At 34.3% G+C, this 25,197-nt stretch overlaps 1 protein-coding gene and 1 pseudogene across 28 annotated transcripts in view; one reads left to right on the top strand and one right to left on the bottom strand.

Moving 5' to 3' along the window:
- Positions 1-11,171, bottom strand: part of LOC113263554 (60S ribosomal protein L17-like) — a 56,336-nt pseudogene extending 45,165 nt beyond the window's left edge.
- Positions 1-25,197, top strand: part of MEF2A (myocyte enhancer factor 2A) — a 162,189-nt gene that overhangs the window by 46,453 nt on the left and 90,539 nt on the right. For all 28 annotated transcript variants that reach the window (XM_048221093.2, XM_048221088.2, XM_026510361.4 and 25 more), the window contains one exon: positions 21,065-21,255. In XM_048221093.2, coding sequence (XP_048077050.1) covers positions 21,202-21,255 — 54 coding nt within the window. In that variant the 5' untranslated portion in view covers positions 21,065-21,201. The remainder of the gene's footprint in view (positions 1-21,064; positions 21,256-25,197) is intronic.

Below are 25,197 nucleotides of genomic sequence, written 5' to 3'. Positions count from 1 at the left end.
GTGGTTGCCTTGCAACTCAGGGTTTTGATACACTTAAGAAAACTTATGCTTGTGTCGCTTATATGAATCTTGTTAGGATAGGAACAATTTTTTTTTTCCTAAGAGAGTGTGCATGTGTGTGTGCACATGAGTTGGGGCGGTGCATCAGAGGGGGAGAGAGAATCTTAAGCAGGCTCCGTGCTGAGCGTGGAGCCAGTGCCGGACTTGAGATCATGACCTGAGCTGAAATCAAGAGTCAAACATTTAATCGACTGAGCCACCTAGGTGCACCAGGAGCAATGTTATCTTGAAGCATTTTAAGATTCTTAGCTGAAGTTGTATAAAGTGAATTTTTTTTTAGTAGCTAGACTTTAAAATCCTTTCTTGTGTAAAGTTGAGAACTTCAAAAAACATTGTATTGATTGCTCTCATTGGTAATTAATGTTAATTGCACATTTTCTTAAGTACATAATACTGTTATACATAGGGTTTGGGTTTAAACTTTATCTTAATTTTATGGAGGTATCCAGTCAAATTAGTTGAAGTTGAAAGAATCACATCTTTTAGTGATAGAAGTATAATGGAAATATAACAAAATTTCTTGGAATGCATTTGTTTGTTGTTAATTATGTAAAATAATCTTTCTACCCTGTAAAGAATAAATTGTTGTCTTGATTTCATTTAGTAATAAAAGGCTGTACTCAGAGGAGTCTTCCTTCTGTTTATAATGGCCATAGACTTGTTAATAAAACAATGCAGGGTAAAGCTTTTTGTTCTCTGATTGTTTTACATTCCATGTTTATAGAAAACAATGATCATAACTTGGGATGATGTGTAGAACTAGAATATTCTTATGAGAGTGTATTTGTCTATTGTCTCTGTGCTTTGATATGTTTACTATATTGTTTTTCACATACAACTAAATATCGTAACACTTGAAGTTCTGTTCTTTACCCTTGGCTGTTCTGAAAATACATTTCTCTCTAATGGTAGTCAGTATAAATACCTTATCAGATAAACAGGGCAGATTTCACTGAATTTGAAGAATTATTTTCTTTATGGTCTTGTGTGTCTTTCTGTCTGGAAATCTAATTGTGAAAATGTGAAGTTTTTATCCTTTGGGGATTGTCCTTCTCTCTGAGAATATTGTTGAAAATGAGATCCTTGCCTGTGTACATGTCGTTTAAAATATTATGTTGTGATGCCTTTATCAGTCCCACTTCTATTCCTGACTAGCTTTGGGATTTTGTGTGTGCTTCCTGTTGTCTCTGGCTGCAGTTTACTTATGTGTAACAGAAAGAGATTGGGATCCATGTCTGTTTCTAACTGTTGGACATTAAGCTTTATAAACTAAAATGAAGGTTTAGGAAAAACGTGTTTTAGTGCAGATGAATATTATTTATCAGAACTATTATGGATGATTTTCTGTTAATGAAGTCAAAGATGGGAAATTTTCCTTCATATTCCTGTTTAGATATCGCTAGAAAGTAGTAATGCTTGTTTTCTTGGCTCTAAATATTGATGATTGTCATTCAGTTTTTTTTATTGCACTTTTTACCTGCAGTATATATTTATAATTAATTTTTTTTCTTTTAACCAACACAGACTTTTGGAATGGCAAAGAAATAGTGCCTCTAGGCAACTATGAAATTGTTACTGTATTCTTACTAGGTGAAGAGGACAGATCCTTCCCTTGAGTTGCAAAACATTCACCATTACTGTGAGAAAGACATCAGAGAGGTACATTATAGAGCTATGACACTTGATTTGAGAGGATTTGGAAAAATTGATATAGGATTTTTTTAAAACTCTTTGCAGCATTTTGTTTCCCTAAAAGTGTGAAAGAAGTTTTGTGCAGAAGAAGATAGTATCTTATTTGTCTGTTGAAGTCAAGTTGGTGAAGCATAACATTTTTTTTTCTAAATAATGATATCTTTAATAACTTCAGATGTCCTTCAGCTTTCCTCACTATGATTTCAGTGATGATTTATGTTGTCTATATAGTATTCACAAAGATCCAATCAATCTTTGTTCAGCAGAGATTATATTCTTCAGATGGTACTGTAGATTTCATTTTTATAAGTGTTTTATAAATATTAGAATTGTGGAATATGAGAGCTGCAATACGGGCTAGCATTTATAGAACGCTTTATATGTGCTTGGCACTCTAATAAGGATTTTATGGATATCACTATATTTATTCTTATGGATATACTTATGATACATATGTTATTATCCTTGGTTTATTTAGTTTGGCATAGAGAAGTCAAATGACATTTCCAAGGTCACAAAATTAATGGCAAAACCAGAATAAAAGTATGGATGTCTTCCCATCACATTTAAAATAAAGTCCGTATATCTCCTTCTTGCTTCTCCAGTATCATCTTTTCTCATTTTCCTATAAATGTCTTCCTTGTGCCCTCGCCCAGGCATTCTAACTCCTTAGGGTTTTTGTTTTTGTTTTTCTAAATTTCATATCCATTTCTTTGATACCATGTGTCCTCTATCCCAGTAAACATATTAACAAACCTGAAATCAAACAAACCAATGAAACACGTAACTGCCCCCTCCTTTACTGTTGGTAAATGATGTACATTAGACCCTTGAACATCACAGGTTTGAAATGTGTGGATCCACTTAATACATGGAGTTTTGGGGGTGGGGGTACATGCTGTGTAGTTAGGTTAATGTATTTTCTTTTCCTTATGTTTTCCTTAATAACCTTTTCTCTAGCTTACTTTATTGTGAGAATACAGTGTATTATACATGTAATGTACAAAATATGTGTTAACTTTATATTATGGTAAGGCTTCAGGTCAGCAGTAGGCTATTAGTAAAGTTTTGAGGAAACAAAAGTTCTACACGTATTTTTGACTGCATGGTGGAGAGAGGGCATAGGTTTCCCTAACCCTTATATTGTTCAAGGGTCAGTTTAAGTCTGTCACTGAATATAACACTGTATTGATGTTTATTTACATGGCTCTCTTGAAGGTGGAAAGATTTTTTTAAAAAATTCATCTTGTTTCTTTAGTGTTTAGCATAGTGTCTAATACTTATTTTCTAGTTCTGTGGTATATTGGGCTGAACTTTGTGGCTTTGAGACTGTTACTTCTAAACCTAAGTTTCTTTTGTCTATAAAAAAAATAATTTGGACTAGAATCTCTACTCTTCTTTTCCTTTTGAAAATTCAGCACTTGAGGAGCCTGGGTGGCATGTTTGGTTGAGTTGTGATCTCAGGATCCTGATCTCAGGGTTGTGAGATTGAGCTCTATGTCAGGCTCTGCTCAGCGTGGAGGCTGCTTAAATTTCTCTCTCCCTCTCCCTCTGCCCCATCCCAGTGCACGCATGTTCTCTCTAAAATAAATAAATCTTTTAAAAAATTAAACACACGTTTTTTATATTGAGTTTGTAAAATAAAAAATTTCAAGCTTTTGGTTTTAAGTTTTTCATAGTGTTACTTTAATAAATAATAGACTTTATGGTGAAATTCAGTGGAAAAAAATGAAGATCTCAATGAACTTTGTTACAATAAATGAAAAACAGGATATATGTGAAAAAAAGCAAAGTTGCAAAAGAGTAAATATAGTTAGTATGTTACTTTTGTGTAAGAGAGAAGACATACAAGTATCTTCTTTTTGTAGAAAAGAAACAGGAAAGAAAAACCAGCAAATGTTGAAAATGGCTATCTATAAGAGGAAGGACAGAGGAGAGAGGTAGGGGAAAGTGGACATTCTCTGATTCCAAGTTTTAGTATGGTTTGGAATTGTAGAAACACATTCATGTTCTATATATTAAGAAAAATAAGAACAAAAGTTCTTATTAGAATTAAAAAGAATGAGGGAAAATAGTCCTAAAATTGAATGCAAATGGAAATGAACCCAGCGGTATAGTAAGTGACTAGCAACCAGCACTGTGAAGAGCGGGGAAAAGGGAACTGGTCCAAATAACTTTTGAATATAGTACTTGACTTTATTTGCTTATTCTATGGGGAGAAAAAGGAACTATAAAACAAATACAGAGCTCTTTTTTAGTGTTTTTGTTTTGTTTTGGTTTTTTGGTAATAGTATAAGAGAGGCAATTCTGAAACTATTTTGTGTGTGTTGTGCTTCTCTCCTTGGGGGCTTTTGACCCATTGGGGACATTGGTAATTTCTGGAGATATTTTTGATTCTCATGACTAGAGAGGGATGCTGATGGCATCTAGTGGGTAGAAGTCAGGTTGTGCTACAAAATGTGCAGTAATACACAGGATTCCCACCCTCCCCTCATAACAAAGAATTATTATTTATTCTAAATTGTCAGTAGTGCTGTAGTTGAGAAATTATGGATTAAGCAAATAAATACATGTATTGATGCCGCAAGCCAAGGTTCTTATCATAGAGGAGGGGAAGAACAAATAGGGACTAGAGAAGGCAGAGAAGAACCTTGTGGGAATCGGAGGTATCAATATGAACATATGTTCATATTATATTTTCCTAGAAATGGCTTAAAACAGTGGCACTACAGTAGCAATGAGCACACCTAGTAGCACTCAGATCTTGGCTTCCCCATTGAAAGGAACCAGAATCACTTGGATAAATGGATTATCCTAAGAACGGCTCAAGAAAGTACCAGATGAGTCTAGAACATCTGGTTGGGCTGAAAGTAAGGAAGTGTTCTAAGCAGTGATGAGTGCATATTAGAAAGATATAGGACCCAGTTTGGGGTGGGGATCCCACTGGCCAAATTGGGGATAATTTGAGCATCATAATTAGTAAGGAGGTTAATGGATTATAACTCGTTGAATAAAAGAGGAATATACTTATCCATACTGGGGACTAACAGATAAATGTGTAAGTAATACAGAGCAGTGGAGAGGGCTTTTCCTCACAGTAAGTGTGGCGAGAGTAGGAGTGGAATTGGAAGATCATCATTTTATAATTGTCGTGGTATAGATTGGTTTAGGTAAGAAGCATGAAGGCATTCTAAGTCCAGGGGAAAAGTTTGAGGAGTAGGGTATTTATAGGGTTTTAACATGTTTTCCCACAGATAGCTTGCTATTTGCAAGAGGGAAATAGGTGTATACAGTAGAGAAATTGGATAATATTTTGATCAGGTGATGAAAATAAACATCAGTGAAGGGGTAGGTGGGTATCAGATGCCTCTGGGTGTGTGATATCCTAAGAAGGATACAAGATCACTTACACAATATTTTGGCTGGAAATTGTGCAGAAACATCAGACAAACCTAAATTGAGAAATATTTTATAGAAAAATGGCTTGTATTCTTCAAAATGTCATGTCATGATAGGCAAAGGCCCAGAAACACTTCTAGATTAAAGGAGACTGAAGAGACTGACAACTACATGTGATACGTGATCAGCATAGATCCTATAATGAAGAGGGGGACAAGCTCTAAAGAACATTATTGGAACAATGACAGTATTAGAATATGGCTTACAGTGTATTGTATCAGTGATGTGTGTCCTAAATTTGACTAACTGTACTTTGGTTATATAAGAAATATTCTTGTTCTTAGGAAATTCTCTAAGTATGGAGGGTTATAGGCCGTGATATATACAACTTACCCCCAAGTGGTTCAGAGCAATAATATTTTAATATTTATATATGGATTATAGCATACATTCACTCTCACACCATGAGGAGTAAGGGAGAGAGTGAATGCTGTTCTTGCAACTTCCAGTAAATTTGGAATTATTTTAAAATAAAAAGTTTTAAAAATTAAAAGTTAAAAAAATTTTTTTCTAAATGATTGTAAATATTATATGTGCTGAAGACTTTTTAATATTGTCTTCTGAGGCATATGTCAATTTTAAATTGTGCAAGAATGGTATAGTAGGTCAAGGAAGATCAGTGTCCCAAAGTGTGGGCAAAATAGGAGGAAGAGGCAGCTGTGGTGCCCCTGGCATGGCTATTACGGATGGGAGGCAGAAGGAAGGAGGGTAGGAACCAGGCTATGAAATTGGTGGTAGGGTTTCTTTATCCTTCTAGGGTTGGTAGTCTTTGGCTTATCCCTTCTCCCCCATCATGCTTTTTGCCAACAGTGAAATGAAGTGTTGTCATGGCCAGACTTTTGACCTGTGGTAGCCCTGGACTCAGGGTCCACTGGTGAGATCCAGTGTTTGGTGCCTGACACTAGCTGTTCTGGGAAAACTGATGCAGGGCTTCAGATTCTTGATCCTCTTATTAAGGCAGCAAGAGTCTAACCATTAGAGCACCTTCTGGGGTTACATAGACCTGGATTAAGTCTTGGCCATGCTGTTTAGCAGCTGTGACCTTGGGGAAAAGATACTTAAGGCCTCGGTTTCTATTTTCTCAGATTTAAAATGAGAATAATAATAATAATCATATCTCATAAAGAAGTTGTAAGAATTTAAGAAGATAAATGTGTGTAAGGTCCTTTGCTGTTATTATGTACCAGAGCCCTTGAAAAGCTTCTGTTTCTCCATTGAATCAACTAATACATAGTAGAAAACTTACTCATTGTCTGAATCCTATGGTTATGAACTTATCCAATGAACTGACCGTGAACATAATTTGAATATTATGAGAAGATACTGGAAAGGCCTGATAAATTTTTTTAAAAAGTACTTTCCCCAAGCTGGATGGCAAAATGAATGGAATAGTACCTATTTCTCATAACTGTTTGAAATTTCACATTCAAGAGGACGAAGGCTCTAGAATTTCTCTTGAGTCAAAAATCTGTTGAATAAAAGTGACTCTTTTAATTAGGAATTAATTATCAGTATTCCAGCCCTTTCAGAGAAGGTTGCCCAGATCTTTTCTTTTTTTGGTGAAGTATATCTGTGAGATGAGATTCTTTGATCCGATTTACGTTAAAGCTAAAAATTAGAATTGTCTTCCTAAATGAAATGGATTTGAATCCTTCTTTAATACTAATTTTTTAACAATCTCATTCTTCTTACTGAAGATACTATTTTCAGGTTTGCATTTTTACAAATTAGGTAATTTGATTTGTTGTTACTTATAGTTACCATGATTTTTGTACATATTATGTATTACATATTATGTATTACATATATTACATGTTTATATATATATAGTTACCATGTAATCATGGTACTTACAGTTACCACTATTTATATATATTATATGTCATATATATTTATATATACATTTACCATATAATCATTGAAACTATAATAATACCATGATACACACATACAAATATATACATACCAACATTATATGTAATTGCTCCCATTTTACTTGATATTTAATTATGTTTTCATTATTTTTAAGGCTATTTTCCATTTGTGGCAAGTTCTAATATTTTCTGTTGTATCAGTAATAAGGTTTATGTTCAAATACATATATTAAAGTGAAAATGAGAATTGATGTAAAAAAAGAGGTAAATTAATAGTGTCGAGAGTGGCTGGGAGAAGGTTATTGAGAAGTTAGCGTATGAATGACTACAGTTACGGAACAACTGCCATGTTACCTAGTAGAAAAAGTCCTGCTGTTTGAACTGACTTAGACTTTGGATGGTTCACTTTTCTTCTCCAGTTTCAGCTTCTCTGCTGAAGGGGTAGGGATTATAATATGAGATGGTTTCTTTAAAAAATTTTTTTTTCTGTTTTTACTTGTATTAGTATTTATTTTATGCAGAATCCCCCTCCCTCCCCACCCAGCTTGGCCATAAATTTTTGTTTTTCTGGGATACCTTTTTCTTCTGTGCAGCCTCCTCTTCTGGTTTAGGAACAATCTGCTCTTTTTCAGTAAGGCTTGTCTCAGTGTGCCAGGGAGAGCTCATATCTGGGTTAATCTGACCATGAACCCTATAAGTTCTGTGCCACATCTTGGGGACTTTGTCCACCTGGTTGTGTTCAATGACCAGAAAATCTACATCTGCATCTAAACCTTTAAGTTCAGCATGACTCTGCATTTTTAAGCATGTGCAGTAAAATTCAGCACTCTTTTTCGCGACTGGCCCTGTGTGCAGCCCCACTGTTTGGGCACACCTACCCACTCCACTGTTGTAGTGACAGAATGGCACACATTGGGTCTGCAAAGTGCTATCTTTCAGATTCTTGGTGTCTTTTCGTATATGCATACTCTTGAACGGGGTGGGCAGTTTCACATGTGTTCTTAAAGTGAATGTGAAGATTTGAACCTCTTGATTAGCATGATTTTGTAGGGTTTTCTGGGTCAGGTGAATAGTGAACCCTTTTCAGAAATCACCTCAGGCCTCTTAGGGGAAAAGGAAGAGCAATACGAGATGATTTCTAAGGTAATTTGAAAATTACAGGATTCTGTTCTTTTGCAAGCATCTTGATTGAAGTTTGGTAAAGAAAAAGGTGTAGATTTGGGGCACCTGGGTGGCTCAGTTGTTAAACGTCTGCCTTTGGCTCAAGGCGTGATCCCAGCATTCTGGGATCGAGCCCCACATCAGGCTCCTCCACTAGGAGCCTGCTTCTTCCTCTCCCACTCCCCCTGCTTGTGTTCCCTCTCTCACTGGCTGGCTGTCTCTGTTAAGTAAATAAATAAAATCTTAAAAAAAAAAAAGGAAAACGGTGTAGACTAAAATGGGTCCTGGGACAGTATTGACTCCACACTTCCCCTTCATTTCGTTGGTAAACTATTTATAGAAAAAGGAAGAAATCAGAGTATCTGCTAAGCTTAAGGAAAAAAATTATGTAGAAACTATATATATAATATATGTATAATATACTTTTATTTATTTCATGTTTTAGTTTGCTTTTTTATATGGTATAACCTTAGAAACCAATTTGACATTTCATTATTGAAAATTAATTATAATATTTTTCATTTAATTTTTTCTCCTGATTTCTAGTGTATGTACAAAAAAAGTGTTAATACGTTTGAAGGGAAGTAAATACGTGAAATAGCATGAACATAGTAAATATTTTTTTCTGATCATAAATATTAATATGCTTGGAAATATATTTGTCAGTAGTAATAATAATTCACTTTCCCTCAAATACTTAACAATTGTGTAGTATTTTGTTCTAGCCTCATGTGGTACATATGATATGTATAATTTCAGTTTTCTTCTTACAAAAGATTAGTTTTGAAATTGTCAGGTACCAAAGTTCATGCAACTAATTTAGTGAAATGTTTGTGGCTAGGATCCAGGTTTCTTGCTCAAATAGTAATGGACCTTCTCAGCCAGATAGTGCTTTGAAATTCCAAGCAAGTTGTGAAGAAAGAGTAATTAGAAATGGCACAAAATGCTAAAGCAGAAGGAAGATTTCAGTGATGTTTAAAGTTCATGGTTTTTGGTTTTCAGGATTTTTTTCTTAAACTTAAAAGCAGCCATTGTGTTGTTTGTAGGAACTTTTTTCCTTATCACAACAATGATATTTATTTTAGAAAAAAGGGAAGCTAGAATAAATTCCTGAAAGTAAAATGCATTTCTCAAGGGAAGCTGAAAGATTTCTTTTTGAAAAAAATTTAAAAAATTTTTTTCTTTAAGGGTGCCTGGGTGGCTCAGTTGATTAAGTGTCTGCCTTCGACTCAGGTCATGATCCCAGAGTCCCGGGATTGAGCCCTACATCGGGCTCCCTGCTCAGTGGGCAGTCTGCTTCTCCCTCTGCCCCTTACCCCGCTCATGCTTGTGCTCTCTCTCTCAAATAAGTAAATAAAATCTTTAAAAATTTTTTTTCTTTAATGTTGACGACATTGTTTAAAAACCTTATGTCTAGAGGATAGTTTGGGGGTATTCATTTGCAACAATAATAAATATTTTGTTCCTTGGGACTTTGGTGCTGTTTTCAGTTTATGTTTTGTCCCTAGGTGAGCACATTGTTTCCCACAACATTAATAATGTCTGTATGCCCAAGATTCCCAAAGGCATATTTTTAGCTCTGATGTCTGGATATTAATCTCAGATAATGTGATAAGGAATTATTTTCTTCTTCTTTTTTTTTTTAAGATTTATTTGTTTATTTGAGAGAGAGAGCGCATGCGTTCATAAGTGGGGAGAGGGTGGAGGGGAGAAACAGAGGGAGAGGGAGAGAGAGAATCCTCAAGTGGACTCCCTGCTGAGCACGGAGCTCACAGAGGGCTCGATCCTAGGACCCTGAGATCATGACCTGACCTGAAATCAAGAGCCGTTGCTTTACTGACTGAGCCACCCAGGTGTCCCTTAAGTTCCCTTCTTTTAAAGCAGTAATGAGTCATTAAAGATTTTCTCTTGTTAAATACTTGTTTATTTGTTTAAAAAGCTCAGTTGTTGATTGTACATAAATACTTTTATTACAAAGGTTTTTCTTAGTTGTTTTTGAAAAAAATTAGTAATTGATTTACCAGAATCATCAAAATGAGGTGTTCTGATGAACTCAGAGATTGGTGTTTATTTAATAAGAGCAAACCTTAAAAAGTAAAGTTCACCTTCTGTTTAAAGTCCACACTCTTAAAATATTTAGTTACTTAAGCAACAAGGTTCTTTAAAACAGTAAACAAAATTGATTTGAAAAGACTGAACATCTGTGATCAGTATTAGTATGAATTTGAGTGTTAGAGTCTATGATATTTCTTTCTTTCCTTTTTTATTTTTTTAATTAAGTAAACTCTACCCCCAATGTGGGGATTGAACTCAGAACCTGAGATCAAGAGTCATATGCTCTACTTACTGAAGCACAGGTGCCCCTGGTATTTTTTAAATTAAGACAGCAGAACCCATATTGGGAGTCTTTTTTAAAATCTAGTTTTTGATTTTATGAAAATGACCTACTAAAAAGAATTTCAGTTAACTGAGAGTTTAGTTTAACTAATTTTTTACTTCAATGTTGTGTGAACACAGATACAGGCCTTGGGATTTAGTGAGATCCCCCCCACCCCCCGCCCCAAGGATAAGATGTATTACTTTGCAGGAAAAATGCCCATCTGTGTTTGCTAAACGTAAGTATTAGTTTCAAAGGGTGGTTTTAAATGTTCCCATTTCTTAGAATTCCTTTAGCTTTATCATATAGAAAAATTAGTACTCAGTTGACCTGATGGGTTAGTGGTTAGCTTAAATTAATAAAATTATAATCCTGCGATTGTTTTAAAGGTGTGTACATACTTTTTTTTAGTATTTGTATTTTTTCAAATTGTAAAATGTACATAACATAGTATTGTTCATTTTAACCATTTTTAAATACAGTATGGTGGTATTAAGTAAACTCATAGTGCTGTGCAACAGTCAACCACCATCGAACTTTTTCGTCATCCCATATTAAAACTCTGCCCCCATTAAGCAGTAACTCTCCATTTGTCCCTCCCTTTCATCCCTGGCAACTATGATTTTACTTTCTCTATGAATTTTGACTACTCTGTTTACCTTGTATAAATGGAATTGTCTAATATTTGTCTTTTTGTGACCTGTTTCTCTTACCATCTTTTTAAGGTTTATTCATGTTGTAACAAGTGATAAGATTTTTTTTTATAACGGTTTCACCAGTGCAGCTATCTTTTTTTTTTTAAAGATTTTATTCATTTATTGAGAGAGCGTGCATGAACGTGCTCATGAGTGAGGGGGAGGGGCACAGGGAGAGAGAGAAGCAGGCTCTCCACTGAGCAGGAAGCCCTACACGGGGCTTGATTCCAGGACCCTGGGATCATGATCTGAGCTGAAGGCAGACACTTAACTGACTGAATCACCCAGGTGCCCCAAGTGATAGGATTTTTTTTAAAGCTGAAAAATACTCCATTGTGTGTAGATATCACATTTTGTTTTTCTGTTCATCCACCAATGACATTGGGATTGTTTCCACCTTTAAGTGTGACTAATGCTCTTATGAACATAGATGTACAAATATATTATTCAAGTCCCTGCTTGCAGTTCTCTTGTGTATAGACCTAGAAGTGGAATTGTTGGATCAAATGATTATTCTCTGTTTAATTTTTTCAGTAACCACCATACTGTTTTTCACAGCAGCTGTGCCATTTTACATTCCCAAAAACAATGCACAAGGTTTCACATTTATCCACATTTATATCAAGACTTGTTGTTTTTGTTTGTTTGTTTTGATGATAGTTTTCCAAATGGTGGAAATGGTATGTCATTGTGGTTTTGATTTGCATTTGCCTAATGATTAGTGATGTTGAGTATCATTTCATGTGCTTATTGGCCATTCATATATCTTCTTTAGAGATATGTCTATTCAAGTCCTTTGCCTATTTTTGTTGTTGAGTTGTAGGGGTTCTTTATTTATTCTGGATATTAATCTCAGATAATGTGATAAGGAATTATTTTCTTCTCTTTGGTGGGTTGCTGTTTTACTCTGTTGATAGTATCCATGGACGCTTTTTGACATTTGGCCATGTATTCATGGATTTGTCTGGGCTCTTTATTCTGTTCTGATCTATATGTCTATCTTTATGCTGGTGCCATACTGTATTGATTACTATAGTTTTATAACATTTCAGCATTAGGGAGTGTGTGTCCTCCAACTTTGTTCTTTTTCAAGATTGTTTTGGCTATTTGGAGACCCTTGTGATTCCATATAAATTTAGGGTGGCTTTTCATATTTTTGCAAAAGACATTGGGATTTTGATAGGGATTGCATTGAATTTGTAGTTCACTTTGGGTAATATTAATACGTTAACAGCATTAAGTCATTCAGTCTGTGAACATAGGGTATCTTTTTATTTATTGTGTCTTTAATTTCTTATATCAGTTTAGTTTTTAGTGTACAAGTTTTTCATGTTGACTAAGTTAATTCCTGAGTATTTAAAAAATTTTGATGCTATTGTAGGGGCGCCTGGGTGGCTCAAGTCAGTTAAGCATCCGACTCTTGATTTTGGCTCCAGTTTCAATCTTGGGGTCCTGAGATTGAGCCCCACGTGGGGTTCTGTGCTCTGCAGGGAGCCTGCTTGAAGATTCTCTTCCTCTCCCCCTGCCCCTCCCCCTATTGCATGTGCATGTTCTAAAATATTTAAAAAAAATTTTTTTATGCTATTATAAATGGAATTATTTTCTTCTTTCAGACTGTTCATTGTTAGTATAGAAATGCAACTGATTTTTCATGTGTTCATTTGTATCCTACTACTTTGATATATTTGTTTATTAGTTCAGCAATGTTTTTGTGGAATCTTTAGGGGATTCTACATATAAGATATCATCTACAAACAGAGATACTTAACACTTTTTCCTTTCCAGTTTGGATACCTTTTATTACTTTTTCCTGCTTAATTGTTTTGGCTAGAACTTCCACGGTTGGATCTAAGGGGTGAAATCAGTCATTCTTGTCTTATTCCTGATCTTAAAGGAAAAGCTTTCAGTTTTTCACCATTTGAACATGCTGTAAACTGTGGGATTTTCCTATATGATTTTTATTATGTTGAAGTAGTTTCCTTTTATTTCTGGTTGATTGTTTTTATCATAAAAGAATATTATTATATTTTGTCAGATGCTGTTTTTGCATCAATTTGGAGGGTCATGTGGTTTTTCCCCTTCATTTTCTTAATGTGGTGTATCACATTGATTAATTTTAGTATGTTGAATCATCCTTGCATTCCAGGAGTAAATCCCACTTTGTTATGGTGTATCATCCTTTTAACATGCCATTGGATTTGGTTTGCTAATATTTTCTTCAGTATTTTTGCATCAGTCTTCATAAACGCTATTAATCTATAGTTTTCTTTTATTGTCATGTCTGACATTGATACAAAGTAAAGCTAATCTTGTAGAGTAAGTTAGGATGTGTTCATTTCCCTTCAGTTTTTGGGACAAGTTTGAGAAAGACTGGTGGTAGCTCTTTAAATATTTGAAAGAACTCCCAGTGAAGCCATCACGTTGAGTATTTTTCTTTGTCAAGAGGTTTTTGATTATAAATCAGTCTCCTTACTAGGATCTATTTAGCTTTTCTGTTTCTTTTTGATTCAGTGGTGGTACGTTTTGTGTTTCTAGGAATTTATCAATTTTATCTAAATTATCCATTTTGTTGGCATTACTGTTATTCATCATAGTCTCTTAGAATCATATTTATTTCTGAAATTGGTAGTAATGATCCCACTTTCATTTCTGATTTTAATTATTTGAGTCTTGCTTTCTCTTAGTCTGTCTAGCTAAAAGTCATTTTTTTTTTTAACCTTTTTGAAAATCAACTTTTGGTTTTATTATGGCTTTTTTTCTCTTGTTTTTCTATTCTCTATTTATCTTTGTTCTAATCTTTATTATTTCTTTCCTTCTGTTAGAAAATCACACCATCTCAATTACTATCACTTTATAATAAGTCTGTTAAATGATTGTGTGTGTCTTTTAGCTCTATCATCCTACAAGATAGTTTTAACTGTTCTTTATATTTGCAAATGGATTTTAAAATAATTTTGTTAGTTTCTGCATATGATAAAAGGAAACCTGCTGGTATTTTGATTAGGATTGCATTGAATCTCTAGATTAATTTGGGGAGAATTGACATCTTTATGACATTGAAACTACTCAGAATCTGCAAAGATGGATTTTTCTATTAGTATATTTTAAATTTCAGGATCAAGACGCTTTTTGTTTTCTGTGTTTTGTTTTAGGTAACTGAAATAATAGCATCTTTTATTTTATTTAACTTTTTGCCAGTGGGAGTGCTTCAGTATCAAGAAAATTTTGACTTTGATGGAAAGAAAAGAGGAATTGCTGCAGCCAAGACCTAAGTAGGAAAGAAGGCAGTGTATAGTGGAACACATGCTGATGGGTTGATAGTTGTGATGGCAGGAATTTGAGGAGCTTCTCTTCTGATTACTATTTTTTCCATCAGTAGAATAGGTAGCAAAGTCACCAGCTGAAAGTGAGGATGAGTGGTGAGTGTTGGAGATGTGAGGGGAGAGAATATGGCATAAAATAATCAACCAGGCAATTGGGAAATGGAAAATGCTAAACTTGAAGACAGATTAATTAGCCTGGTTAGCATAGTTGTTTATTCTCAGCCATATTCAGCTACATGGGAGCAAGCAGGTAGTCAGAAGTGGGGTTTTTCCCAGGAAATGAGTGGAGGGAGGAGGGAGAGCAAGAGCCAAGGGAGTGAGGGTATATGAAAATTTAATTGGATAAAGAGAGACAAACTGGGTGAGGGACAGTGAAAAGGTGGTAGGTGTCATTAAATTGTAGGACTTAATGGGATCTAAAGAGTGTTATAATTATGTTAATTAGAGTGTTTGAGCTGGAAATATGGGTAGTAGTGGTTAAAGAGTTAAACCTGCCAGTTTAGTTTGATATAATTTACTTTTAGATTTTTGTTGGTTATTTGCATTAATCTTCTTGAGATAAATATAGGACATATTATAAAAAACAAGTTCATATTTTTAAATATAAGACCTTTGGGGCCAGATATGTTTTTGATTTCTTTTTTTTCCTTCCGGTATTACTTTTTTCCAGGGACTTGCTAGTTTTATTATTCCCTCCAAAGAACTAACTTTTGGTTAGTTAATCTCTGTTGTACGTTTTCCGTTTCATTACTTTATTCTCTTTTATTTCTTCATTTGTACTGTCTCAGGTTTAATTTGTTCTTTTTATAACCCTTTCAGATGGTTGCTTAGAAGATTGGTTTTTGTCCTGTCCTCCATATACCTATTTTAAAGCTATAAATTTCCCTCTTATGCATGTTGTTAGCTGCATCCCATAAATTTTGATATGATGTAATTTTAATAGTGTTCCATTCAAAGTCTTTTCTAATTTTGACTGTGATTTCTTCTTTGACCCCTGGGTTAATCAGAAGTTTATTGCTTAATTTCACAATGTAAGCATTTTCTAATTATATTGTTATTAATTCATAGCTTAATTCACTGGAGGTCAGAGAAACATGTCTGTCCTTTGAAATTTGTTAGCAGTGTATGATCTAGCATGTGGTAACTTTTGGCAAACATTTTTATGCACTTACGAAGAATGTATTTTCTGCTCTTGTTAGGTGTAGTGTTCTGTATGTCAGGCTGTTAATTGTAAAGTTCAAATCTTTTTCTGTTTCTTCTGGACTATTCCTTGTTTTGGTGTCCTTGTTCCATTAGTTAATGAGAAAGCTGTGTTAAAATCAACTTGCTAGAATTGTGGTCTTCACTTACTTCCCTTGGTACTGGCTGAAGTTTATTTGGAAAAAGTATGTTTTTGGGGCACCTGGGTGGCTCAGTCGGTTAAGTGTCCGACTCTTGATTTCTGCTCGGGTCATCATCTCAGGGTTGTGAGATTGAGCCCCATGTCGAGCTCTGTGCTCAGCGGGGTTTGCTTGAGATTCTCTCTGCCTCCGCCTTCTCCCCACCCTGCTCTCTCTCTCAAATAAATAAATTAAAACTTTGAAAAAAGTATGTTCTTACATCTGCAGAATTCAATACAATATTTTAACAAACTGATGTGTGGGAAAAGTCACAAATTAAATTTCAAATCAATTTGTAGAACATTAGAATCACCTGTAGACATTTTTGAAGCATGTGCTGTTAACAGAGGGAACGTGGGTCTCTGTTGCTGCTGGCCGTAAGAAAGAGGTTACCATATTATAAGCCTTTGAGCTGTTATCAGCCGTATGTGTTTGTCTTGAATAAGTTTCTAATTGCCTTTTGTATTTGGCCCTTAATTTTGTTTAGATTTGTAGAAAGCACAAAAAGTGTTCAACACAGAAAGTGTTAAATCATGGAGAAAGAAACAAAGCCAGTGAGAAAGTTACTGCATATGAAGTCATGTAGTATTTTATATCCCAACCATGATACTTTTCTATTATAAATGGACATTCGCTGTATTTCAGTTAAGTTTTTTAAAATGATTGGGGATTATGAGTTTATATGTAACATAATTTTTGCTATTTAAAATAATGGAAAATAAGGTCCTACTTAGGGTTTTGCACAGAATATCTGATTTTCAGGAACAGATTCCTAACTTTAAGTGTTATTAGGTGTATTCAGATTTAGAATTGCTAGATCTTTCTGGTGAATTGAACTTTTACTGTAATGAAGTGTCCTGCTGTACCTCTATCCATGTATTTATCTCATGCATTAAAATGTACTGTGATAAAGTATAGCTACACAACTTTCTTTTGATTTGTGTTCTACACAGTATATTGTTCTCCATGTTACTTTCATTCTTTCTGTATACTCATATTTAAGATGTACTTCTGTAATCATCAAATTGGTTTTTTTAAAAATACAATTTGGGTTATTAATTCATTATTCCCCCTCCATTAGCTTGTACTTACTATGTACTTTTACTATTCTTACATGCATCTCTGACTTAATTGAAGTCCGAAAAGTAAAAAAGTACTTTTTCTATTTCCCATTAAATGAAAGGGTTTTAGAACACTTTAACTTCATTTACTACTGTATTATACTGTTGTTGTTATGCAATGTAGTATTTTAAATTCTATAATGTATTGTTATTTTATTTAGTCAGTATTCACTTAGAGTTACATTGTTCTTATTTATTTATGTGCTTGCTTACTTACTTTTTGGTGCAGTATCCAAGCTGTGTGTAGGATCCTTTTTTCTTTCTACTTGGAGAAGTCCTTTCAGTGTTTTTGGTGTTAAATTCTTTGTTTCTATTTGACTACAAATGTCTGTTTTGCCTTTTTTTTTTTTTTTTTTCTTTTTCCTGAAGAGTATTACTTGCCAGATACAGAATCTTAGTTTGGCATTTCTCCCACTCTTGGCACTTTGAGGATATCATTTCATTGTCTTCTGACTTTCATTACTTACGTGAAAAAGTCAACTATAAATCTTACTATTTTTAAAGTTAATCTTTCTTTTTTTGACTACTTTTAAGATCTATCTGTGGCTGTCTATGTCTCTGTGGCAGTCTCTCTCTTTCCCTCTATCCCCCCTCTTTACTTTGATATGCTTTAGATTGTGGTTTTCTTTGTATTTGTTTTGCTTGGGAGTTTGTAGATCTTGAATCTGTGGCTTGATGTCACTGGCAAGTTTTTAAAAAGTTTTTAACTGTGTATGTCTTGAAATCTTTCTCTCCTGCCTTTCGGGGACTCCAGTTACATGTAGTTTGGATCCATGTGTCATAATTTTTTCACACTGTTTTCTGTATTTCCCCATTTGTGTCTTTTGGTGCGTCAGTGTAAGTATTTTCTTCTTTCCTATCTTCTGGGTCATTGATTCTTTCTTTGTTGTGTTCTAACCTATTGTTAAACTCATCAATTTTTTATTTTCTGTTTTCAAAATTGTATTTTTTAATTCTGTGTTTTCCATACCTTTAGCATTGTCTGCTAGTAGTCTTTGTTTATTAATTCTTTGAACACATTAACTTATTTTAAAGTTCTTTTCTGATAACACGATTACCTGGATCTACTATGGTTCCGATTGTATTGCCATTTTAAAATCTTAGTTTTCCGTCAGGTCTTGACTGGTTATTTTTTATTTTTAGGCATTTTGTATAAAAATGATAAGATCATTTGAATTTCTAGATGATGTTATCTTTTGCTGGTAAGATTTACTTTTGCTAAAATCTTTTCAGAAGTTTTTACTGGTATGCAGCAAGGTTAATGACACTAGATAGCCCAGATTATCTTAACCTAATCAGGGATTGAGATGATCTGAAGATATACTTTCCTTCTTGTTGGCCTGGTCTATTTCTAGTTTACCTTTGTACCTAGGATATAGTCCTTTGGATTCCCTCCCGATTCTTGGTGTGTTTACTGGTTCTATTCTTTGGCAGGCCTTGAATCTATTTTTGTGTCCTACCCATAGATCTTTTGAAAGCTCTGCTTAGCTTCTCAGACTCTCAGCCAATGTTTTTTTTTTTAATATATATATTTTAAAATCTTATTTATTTGAGAGAGAGTGGGAGAGAGAGAGAGAACTTGAGTGGGTGGAGGGGCAGATGGAGGGGAAGAGGGAGAAGTGGACTCCCTGCAGAGCGGGAAACGTGAGGTGGGGCTCAGCCAATATTTTAAGAATCTACTTACTGATGACTAGGGGGAAAATTAGTCTGAAGTGTGGTCTCACCTGTTTCTTCCAGATCTCAGTCCTTCAATTCTGTCTTGAAAGTTCTCCAGTAGTTTTGAATAGATTACTTTTCTTGTTGTTTTCTCATTCTTAGAAGAAGGTTGGTTTGGGGCTCCTGGGTGGCTTAGTCAGTTAAGCATCTAACTCTTGTTTTTGGCTCAGGTTGTAATCTCATTGGTTGTGGGATTGAGCACCCTGTCAGGCTCTGTGCTCAGTTTGGAGTCTGCTTGAAGATTCGCTCCTGCTCTCCCTCCCCCCACTTGTGCTCGCTTGTGCTCTTTCACCCTGTCTCTAAAATAAATAAATAAATAAATCTTAAAAAAAGAAAAAAGAAGGTTGAAGTAACCTACTAAACCATTGTCAAAAGCAAAATGCTCAGATATGGTCTAGCATTCAGAATTTTTCAGATTATAAAAGAGAATACCATACGTATACCCTATAGGCATTAGTATTGAAATATATGAATATTTATCTTGCCTACTACAGTGCAAGTTTTTATAATGGGAATTGAATGCAATGTGATCTATTAGGGAACATGATTTGAATAAGCTGACTTCTGTTGGTTTATATTGCAGTCTCATTCTGCAGCGCAGCTGTTTCTCTGATTGGTTCCCACCAGTTGACTTGCCATCCTACAGTTTGTCTAATGTTTCCTGCTTCCATGCACATGCTATTCTCTCTGCCTAGAATGTACACCATCATACTCAGCTTTGGGTATGAGGTATATTCCTAAGGAAGCCTTCCCTAACTTATGAATTTAGGTCAGATAAATGAACTTCCTAATTTTAATTTGTACAGACTCATTTGTATTATAGTTTGATTAATGTCTGTTTTCCCCTACTAAACTATGAATGGTATGAGGACAGAAATCATCCCCCACCTTTTTTTGAACATTTTACCCTTTGTGCCTAGTTCAGTGTTCAGAAGTATATTTTTTGCAAGTAGTTATCAATTAATAGGTTATTAATTGTTAATAGCTGTTCAGTTAATGTTTGTATGAATAAAGAAATGAAAGAATAGAGGGAAGATATGTAAGAAATGCCATGCTTATAGTAATGATGGTAGTGATAAGAATTGAAAAACTCACTGCTTTTGAGCAAAAGCCAGATTTAATCAAACATGGATTTGCATAGTACTTTTTAAGTTTATGGCTATACGTGCACAATATTAAAAATACTTGAATAAAAGTCCCCTGAGAATTTATTATTATGTTTTAGTATTTGTCTTCCATTCCCTTGTAAATATTTTATTATAGGTTTTGAAAACACTAGGTCTTTGATACAACAGTCATTCAGAACATGACAATTATATCCTTGCCAGTCATTGAATTACAGAGATAAATAGAATAAAAAAATCCTGTTCTTAAAGTATTAACAGTCTCAGAGGAAAATGGATTTAGAATTTTTTATACATATAGCCACAAAATTTAAGGTGCTATGGTTTACTCTATCAGGGGGAAGTCAATCTTGATTGATAAGGAAGATTTTATTAAATGTCTAAAAGGAACAGTATTTCATTTAAGTGGACGTTGTTATGAAATCATATGGTGCCTTTGTGGATTGACAGTAATTTTGGTGGTGGCTAGGGCGGTTTGCAGGAATAGTTTGTAAAGGCAGATCGGGGCTACCCAGATTATTAGTTCATCTTTTGACATGGAGGGCATCAGAAGCTTTCAAGGATACTCTATAATATTAAAGAGGAGAAGTTCTGGAGCCAGAGTCCCTGAGTTCATATTCCAAGCTCTGCCCTTTACTGTGTGAGTTACCTTGGACATATTATTTAGCATCTCTCTGCCTCAGTATCCTTATTTATGAAATGGAGATGATAATTATAACCAAAGTGATCGCAGTTTGGATTGAATGAGTTAAGATATATCAGGTACATAGAAAAGTGCTTGGCACATAGAAAAATCCCAATAAGCATTGGCTCTTGTTGTTGCTATTATTATATGCATTGAGAAAAACTCAAAGGTTGTAATTGCACTCTTTCAGCCAGACCTAGAGGCACAAAAAGATTCAAGAGATATTTTAAGGGTAAAGTTAACAAAGCTTCAACTTAACTACCAATTTTATATAACCAGGAATTTCAACTAATAAGGCTGCCTGTGTGCAGCATAGAAGCAGGTTTGAAATTTGTATAACATCTTCATGATTTGCAAACTTATAGAACTTAAATTTTCTAATTTGTGTTTTCTTTTAGATCTTGTAGAAAATTTCAGCTGTAGCCCTTGGACTAGAAGCTGAAATAATAGAAGCTGTGTACGATGCATTAGGGTATTGAAGAAAATTAATTTTGAATTAAATATTTGGAATATAAGGAAGGAAAGGTGACTGAAAATGGGGCGGAAGAAAATTCAAATCACACGCATAATGGATGAAAGGAACCGACAGGTAAATGAAAATTTTAACTTACTTATTTTGGTGTAAATATATATTTTTAGAAGAGGAGCATAGGATAGAATGGTTGAATTTTTCTTAAATTTAATTTCAAGTCTAAATTTTTTTTTCAAACTAAATAAAAAATTTTAACAAACACTTGTCATCGTGTGGTTTAAAGAAACTTTTTTTCTTATTATGGAAATCATAGATGTTAATTATAGAAAACATAGGGGAAAAGATCACTATAGTCCCACTACTACTGTCCATTGTGTCAATTTATCATAATATAGTCTTCTGTTCATTTGATTATGTTTGTTAGTTTTTAATATTTTAATTATTCTTATAAATTATCACCTCTGTTTTCATAATTAGATAGTACCTAAGTTAACTACAGTCATCAGTGAATGTGTTTTAGTCACTTAAATTTTCCTGTTAACCAACAAATAATGAGAATTTTTTTTATAACTCATATTATCACAAGTACTCCTAGAACATTGACGTATTGATCTCAGTTTTAATTGATAAAATATATTGAACTTAATTTTCAACACCAATGTCAATAAACCCTTACAAATTCAAGATAATTATAATACTGATATTTGAAGACCAGGAGTTTTAAGAGTTTAGAGCAGGGATTGGCAAACTGTGGTCCATGGGCAGGCTGGCTGTTTTTATAAATAAAACATTGTTAGAGTACTGCCATGTGCATTTGTTTACATATTGTCTGTGGCTGATTTCACATTATAACAGCATAATTGAGTAGTTGTCCTGGACACTGTATAGCCCATAGGCCTAAAATCTTTTTTCTTTGGCCCTTTAAGAAAAAGTTTGCCAAGCCCTTGGTTTAAAGGAAAGAAGGAAAAATAGTTTCATAGAATATCGTAAATAAAGTAGTAGTCACAGCATATGCAGGAGGGGGAGATGCTGTTTCTGGAAAGTTTGCCTTTCAGGAGAAATTTCCAGAAAAGATGGTTTCTGGAAGCTTACCAGGAATAGAACAGTAATAAAAGATATATTCTGCAGAGTCTGTGTACTAATTCACCTGGTAATATGGGTATAATTGGAGACAAAACTCAGCTGAGTAGCTGGTAGAGAAGTTAGTGGAAGTGATTGGAGTTGTCAGTGGACCTAAATGAAGAGAATTCTTGTTTCATCTCATGAAAATTCTTTAGCTAAAGTGTGAGGCTCACACAGTATGATGCTTTATGAAGGTTGATAAAATAAGGGAGAGTGATAAAATAACCATTCCATCATTCCAAAGGAATTATTCTAAGCAAGGTTGCAAGTAAATGTCCCTTCATAAATCTGAGGACTGTGACAGGTAGGGGAGGCATGGGGGACCTGCTTCGTGAATGCATGCCATATAAATGTAAAATAGGGTTTATTAAGGGAATAACAAAAGCAGAGAACTGGCAAAGCATATAACATTCCCTGAACTCTCATTATTCCATAGAGAGTCATGTTTAAATTCAGCATAGATACACTGGATCTGCCAGTGGAAAAGACCCCACATGTTAAGAGAGAAAAACGAACTAGGAATATGTAAGTGACTGTGTAATGGAACTTTTTAAGTTAAGGAAATGATCTTATTTAAAGATGGAGCCTGCCACTATAACTTAGAAACTAGAATTAGCCTGTTGATATGTTGAATTTACCTAAGTCATCTTCTTACCAAGCTGCCAGATGGGGCAAGGGTGTCTGAATTTCTTCTCAGATGATTTTGGCAAAGAATGCAGAAAAGATACAGAAGAGGCAATGCATTTTTCAGGTTTGAGGCACAGACATAATTTGTCATTTTGAATTTGTGGATTCTGAGTCAAAAGTTTCATTATTCTTGCATTAAAATGGGAAAAAAAGGTTTCTCTGCAGAAGAGAATTTATGTCATTTATTCATCCAAATTTGAATACTTACTATATCAGAGAGAGACTGTGTTAAGTACTGGAAACTCATTAAAAACATATAGCCTACAGAAGAGATTTAACTATATGGCAGATAGACGGTAAGCTTAGGTGATGGGGGAGTTTATGGAAGGAGCTACTGACCTCTGGTTGGGGTAGTTTAGGGAGCAATACTGAAGGAGGTGATAGCAAATAGAATTTTTAATAATTGGATTTTTTGAGCTACTAAGATAAAAATCACACTTCAAGTCATTAGAACAGTGAATGAAAAATCTTGGGGGGGTGACACTATCATGCACTTAAGAGTTGCCTCACCTCACTTCACTTCTACTTGGAAGCTTTCACTTGACTTCACTTGGGAGTTTCTGGTGAAACCTTGTGTTTGTCCTTCTTGGCGTAATGCATTTCCATTTAAAAAGTACATTTTGTATTAAAGTATAACATAAAGAAAAGCACACAAATTCTAAGTGTGGCTAAGTGAATTATTGCAAAAAGTACATGGCCATGTAGCCAGCATATCCCAGGGTACCACCCCGGAAACCCTCTGTCCTGTCTCCCAGACATTATCTCCGTGCCCCAGGGAAGGAAGGTCATTAGCTGAACTTCTGACACATAGATTAATTACCCCTGTTGTTGAATTTATGTGAACAGCATGTGTTCCTTTGGGCAACATTATGTTTGTGAAATTAATGTTACTGTTGCCTGTGGGTATATATGTAGATGTATTTGGTACATTTTCATTGATGTATAATATTCCATTGTGTGGATAGAACACAATGCATATACTTATTTTTTCTGTTGTAAATAGACTTTTGGGTTGTTTTCTACTTGAGACTATTATAGAGTGCTGTTTTGAATACTCTTGTATGTGTCTTTGGTACACATGAACACTTGGGTATAAACTGAGGTATACGGTTGCTAAGTCAAAGAGTATGCCTGTGATCAGCTTTAATTGCAATAGAGTTTTCTAAAGTGGTTGTACTAATTTATAATTTACACTCTGCTAACAGTGTGTGAAAGTTCCAGCTGCTGTAAATATTCACCAATACTAGTTTTTATCCCTTTCATTTTAGCTGTTCTGGTGGGTGAGCAAAAGTAACATTTTAATTTTAAGTTTCTGTGATGTTTGATGAAGTTGATCACCTTTTCATATTTTTATTGGCCATTTAGATACCTTCTTTTATGACTTACCTGTTTACTTCTTTTTCAGTTTTGTGGGCTGCCTGACTGCCTTTTTGTTATTAATTATTAGTGTACATTCTATATATAATATATTGTATTTTGTTCATTATGTGCATTACAAATAACTTCTATCATGGCTTGCCTTTTCATTTTTTTCAGTCTTTTTTTTTAATGTCCAGTTTACCTTCTTTTTTTTCTTTATGGCTAATGCTCTTGGTGTTGTGTTGAAGAAATATTTAAGTCCATAAAGATTATTTTTATGCTTTCTGTTGTTTTTTACCTTTCATGTTTTAGATCTGTTATCCATTTGGAATTTATTTTTGTGTATGGTTTTAGGTGTTGGGGTCAAGATTTGTTTTCATGATAAATATTCAGTTTACCCAGTACAGTTTGTTTTAAGAACAATCTTTCCTCCATTGCATGACGGGTTGCCTTTGCCATGAATCAAGTAATCATACACATGTGGGGCTGTTTCTGAACTATGTTTTGTTCCATCTATGTATTTTATATCTTTGCTCAGTTCTGCACTGTTTTAATTACTACAGCTTAATATTTGGTGGCAGAAATTCTCTACCATGATATTCTGCATGACTGAGTGGTTGTTCTTGCCGTTTTTCTTTCCCGATGAAACCAAGTGTCAATATTCACGAAGAAAACAGACAAAAAAACCTTACTGGAATTTAGGATTTTGTGTTTTTGTTTTTGTTTTCTATTAGATGTATGGCTTGATTTAGGGAGAACTGAAATCTTAAAATATTAAGTCTTGTTATCCATAAGTATAGTTATCTTACATTTGGTTTTTGTTAATTCTTTCCATAATGTTTGATGGTTTTCAATGTACAGATCTTACAAATTTCTTATTTTGTTTATTTT

Source organism: Ursus arctos, unplaced genomic scaffold (assembly GCF_023065955.2).
Source record: "Ursus arctos isolate Adak ecotype North America unplaced genomic scaffold, UrsArc2.0 scaffold_28, whole genome shotgun sequence".
Classification (NCBI taxonomy): Eukaryota; Metazoa; Chordata; class Mammalia; order Carnivora; family Ursidae; genus Ursus; species Ursus arctos.
The sequence above is the reverse complement of the archived record's forward strand: the minus strand, read 5'-3'. Positions and strand labels throughout refer to the sequence as shown.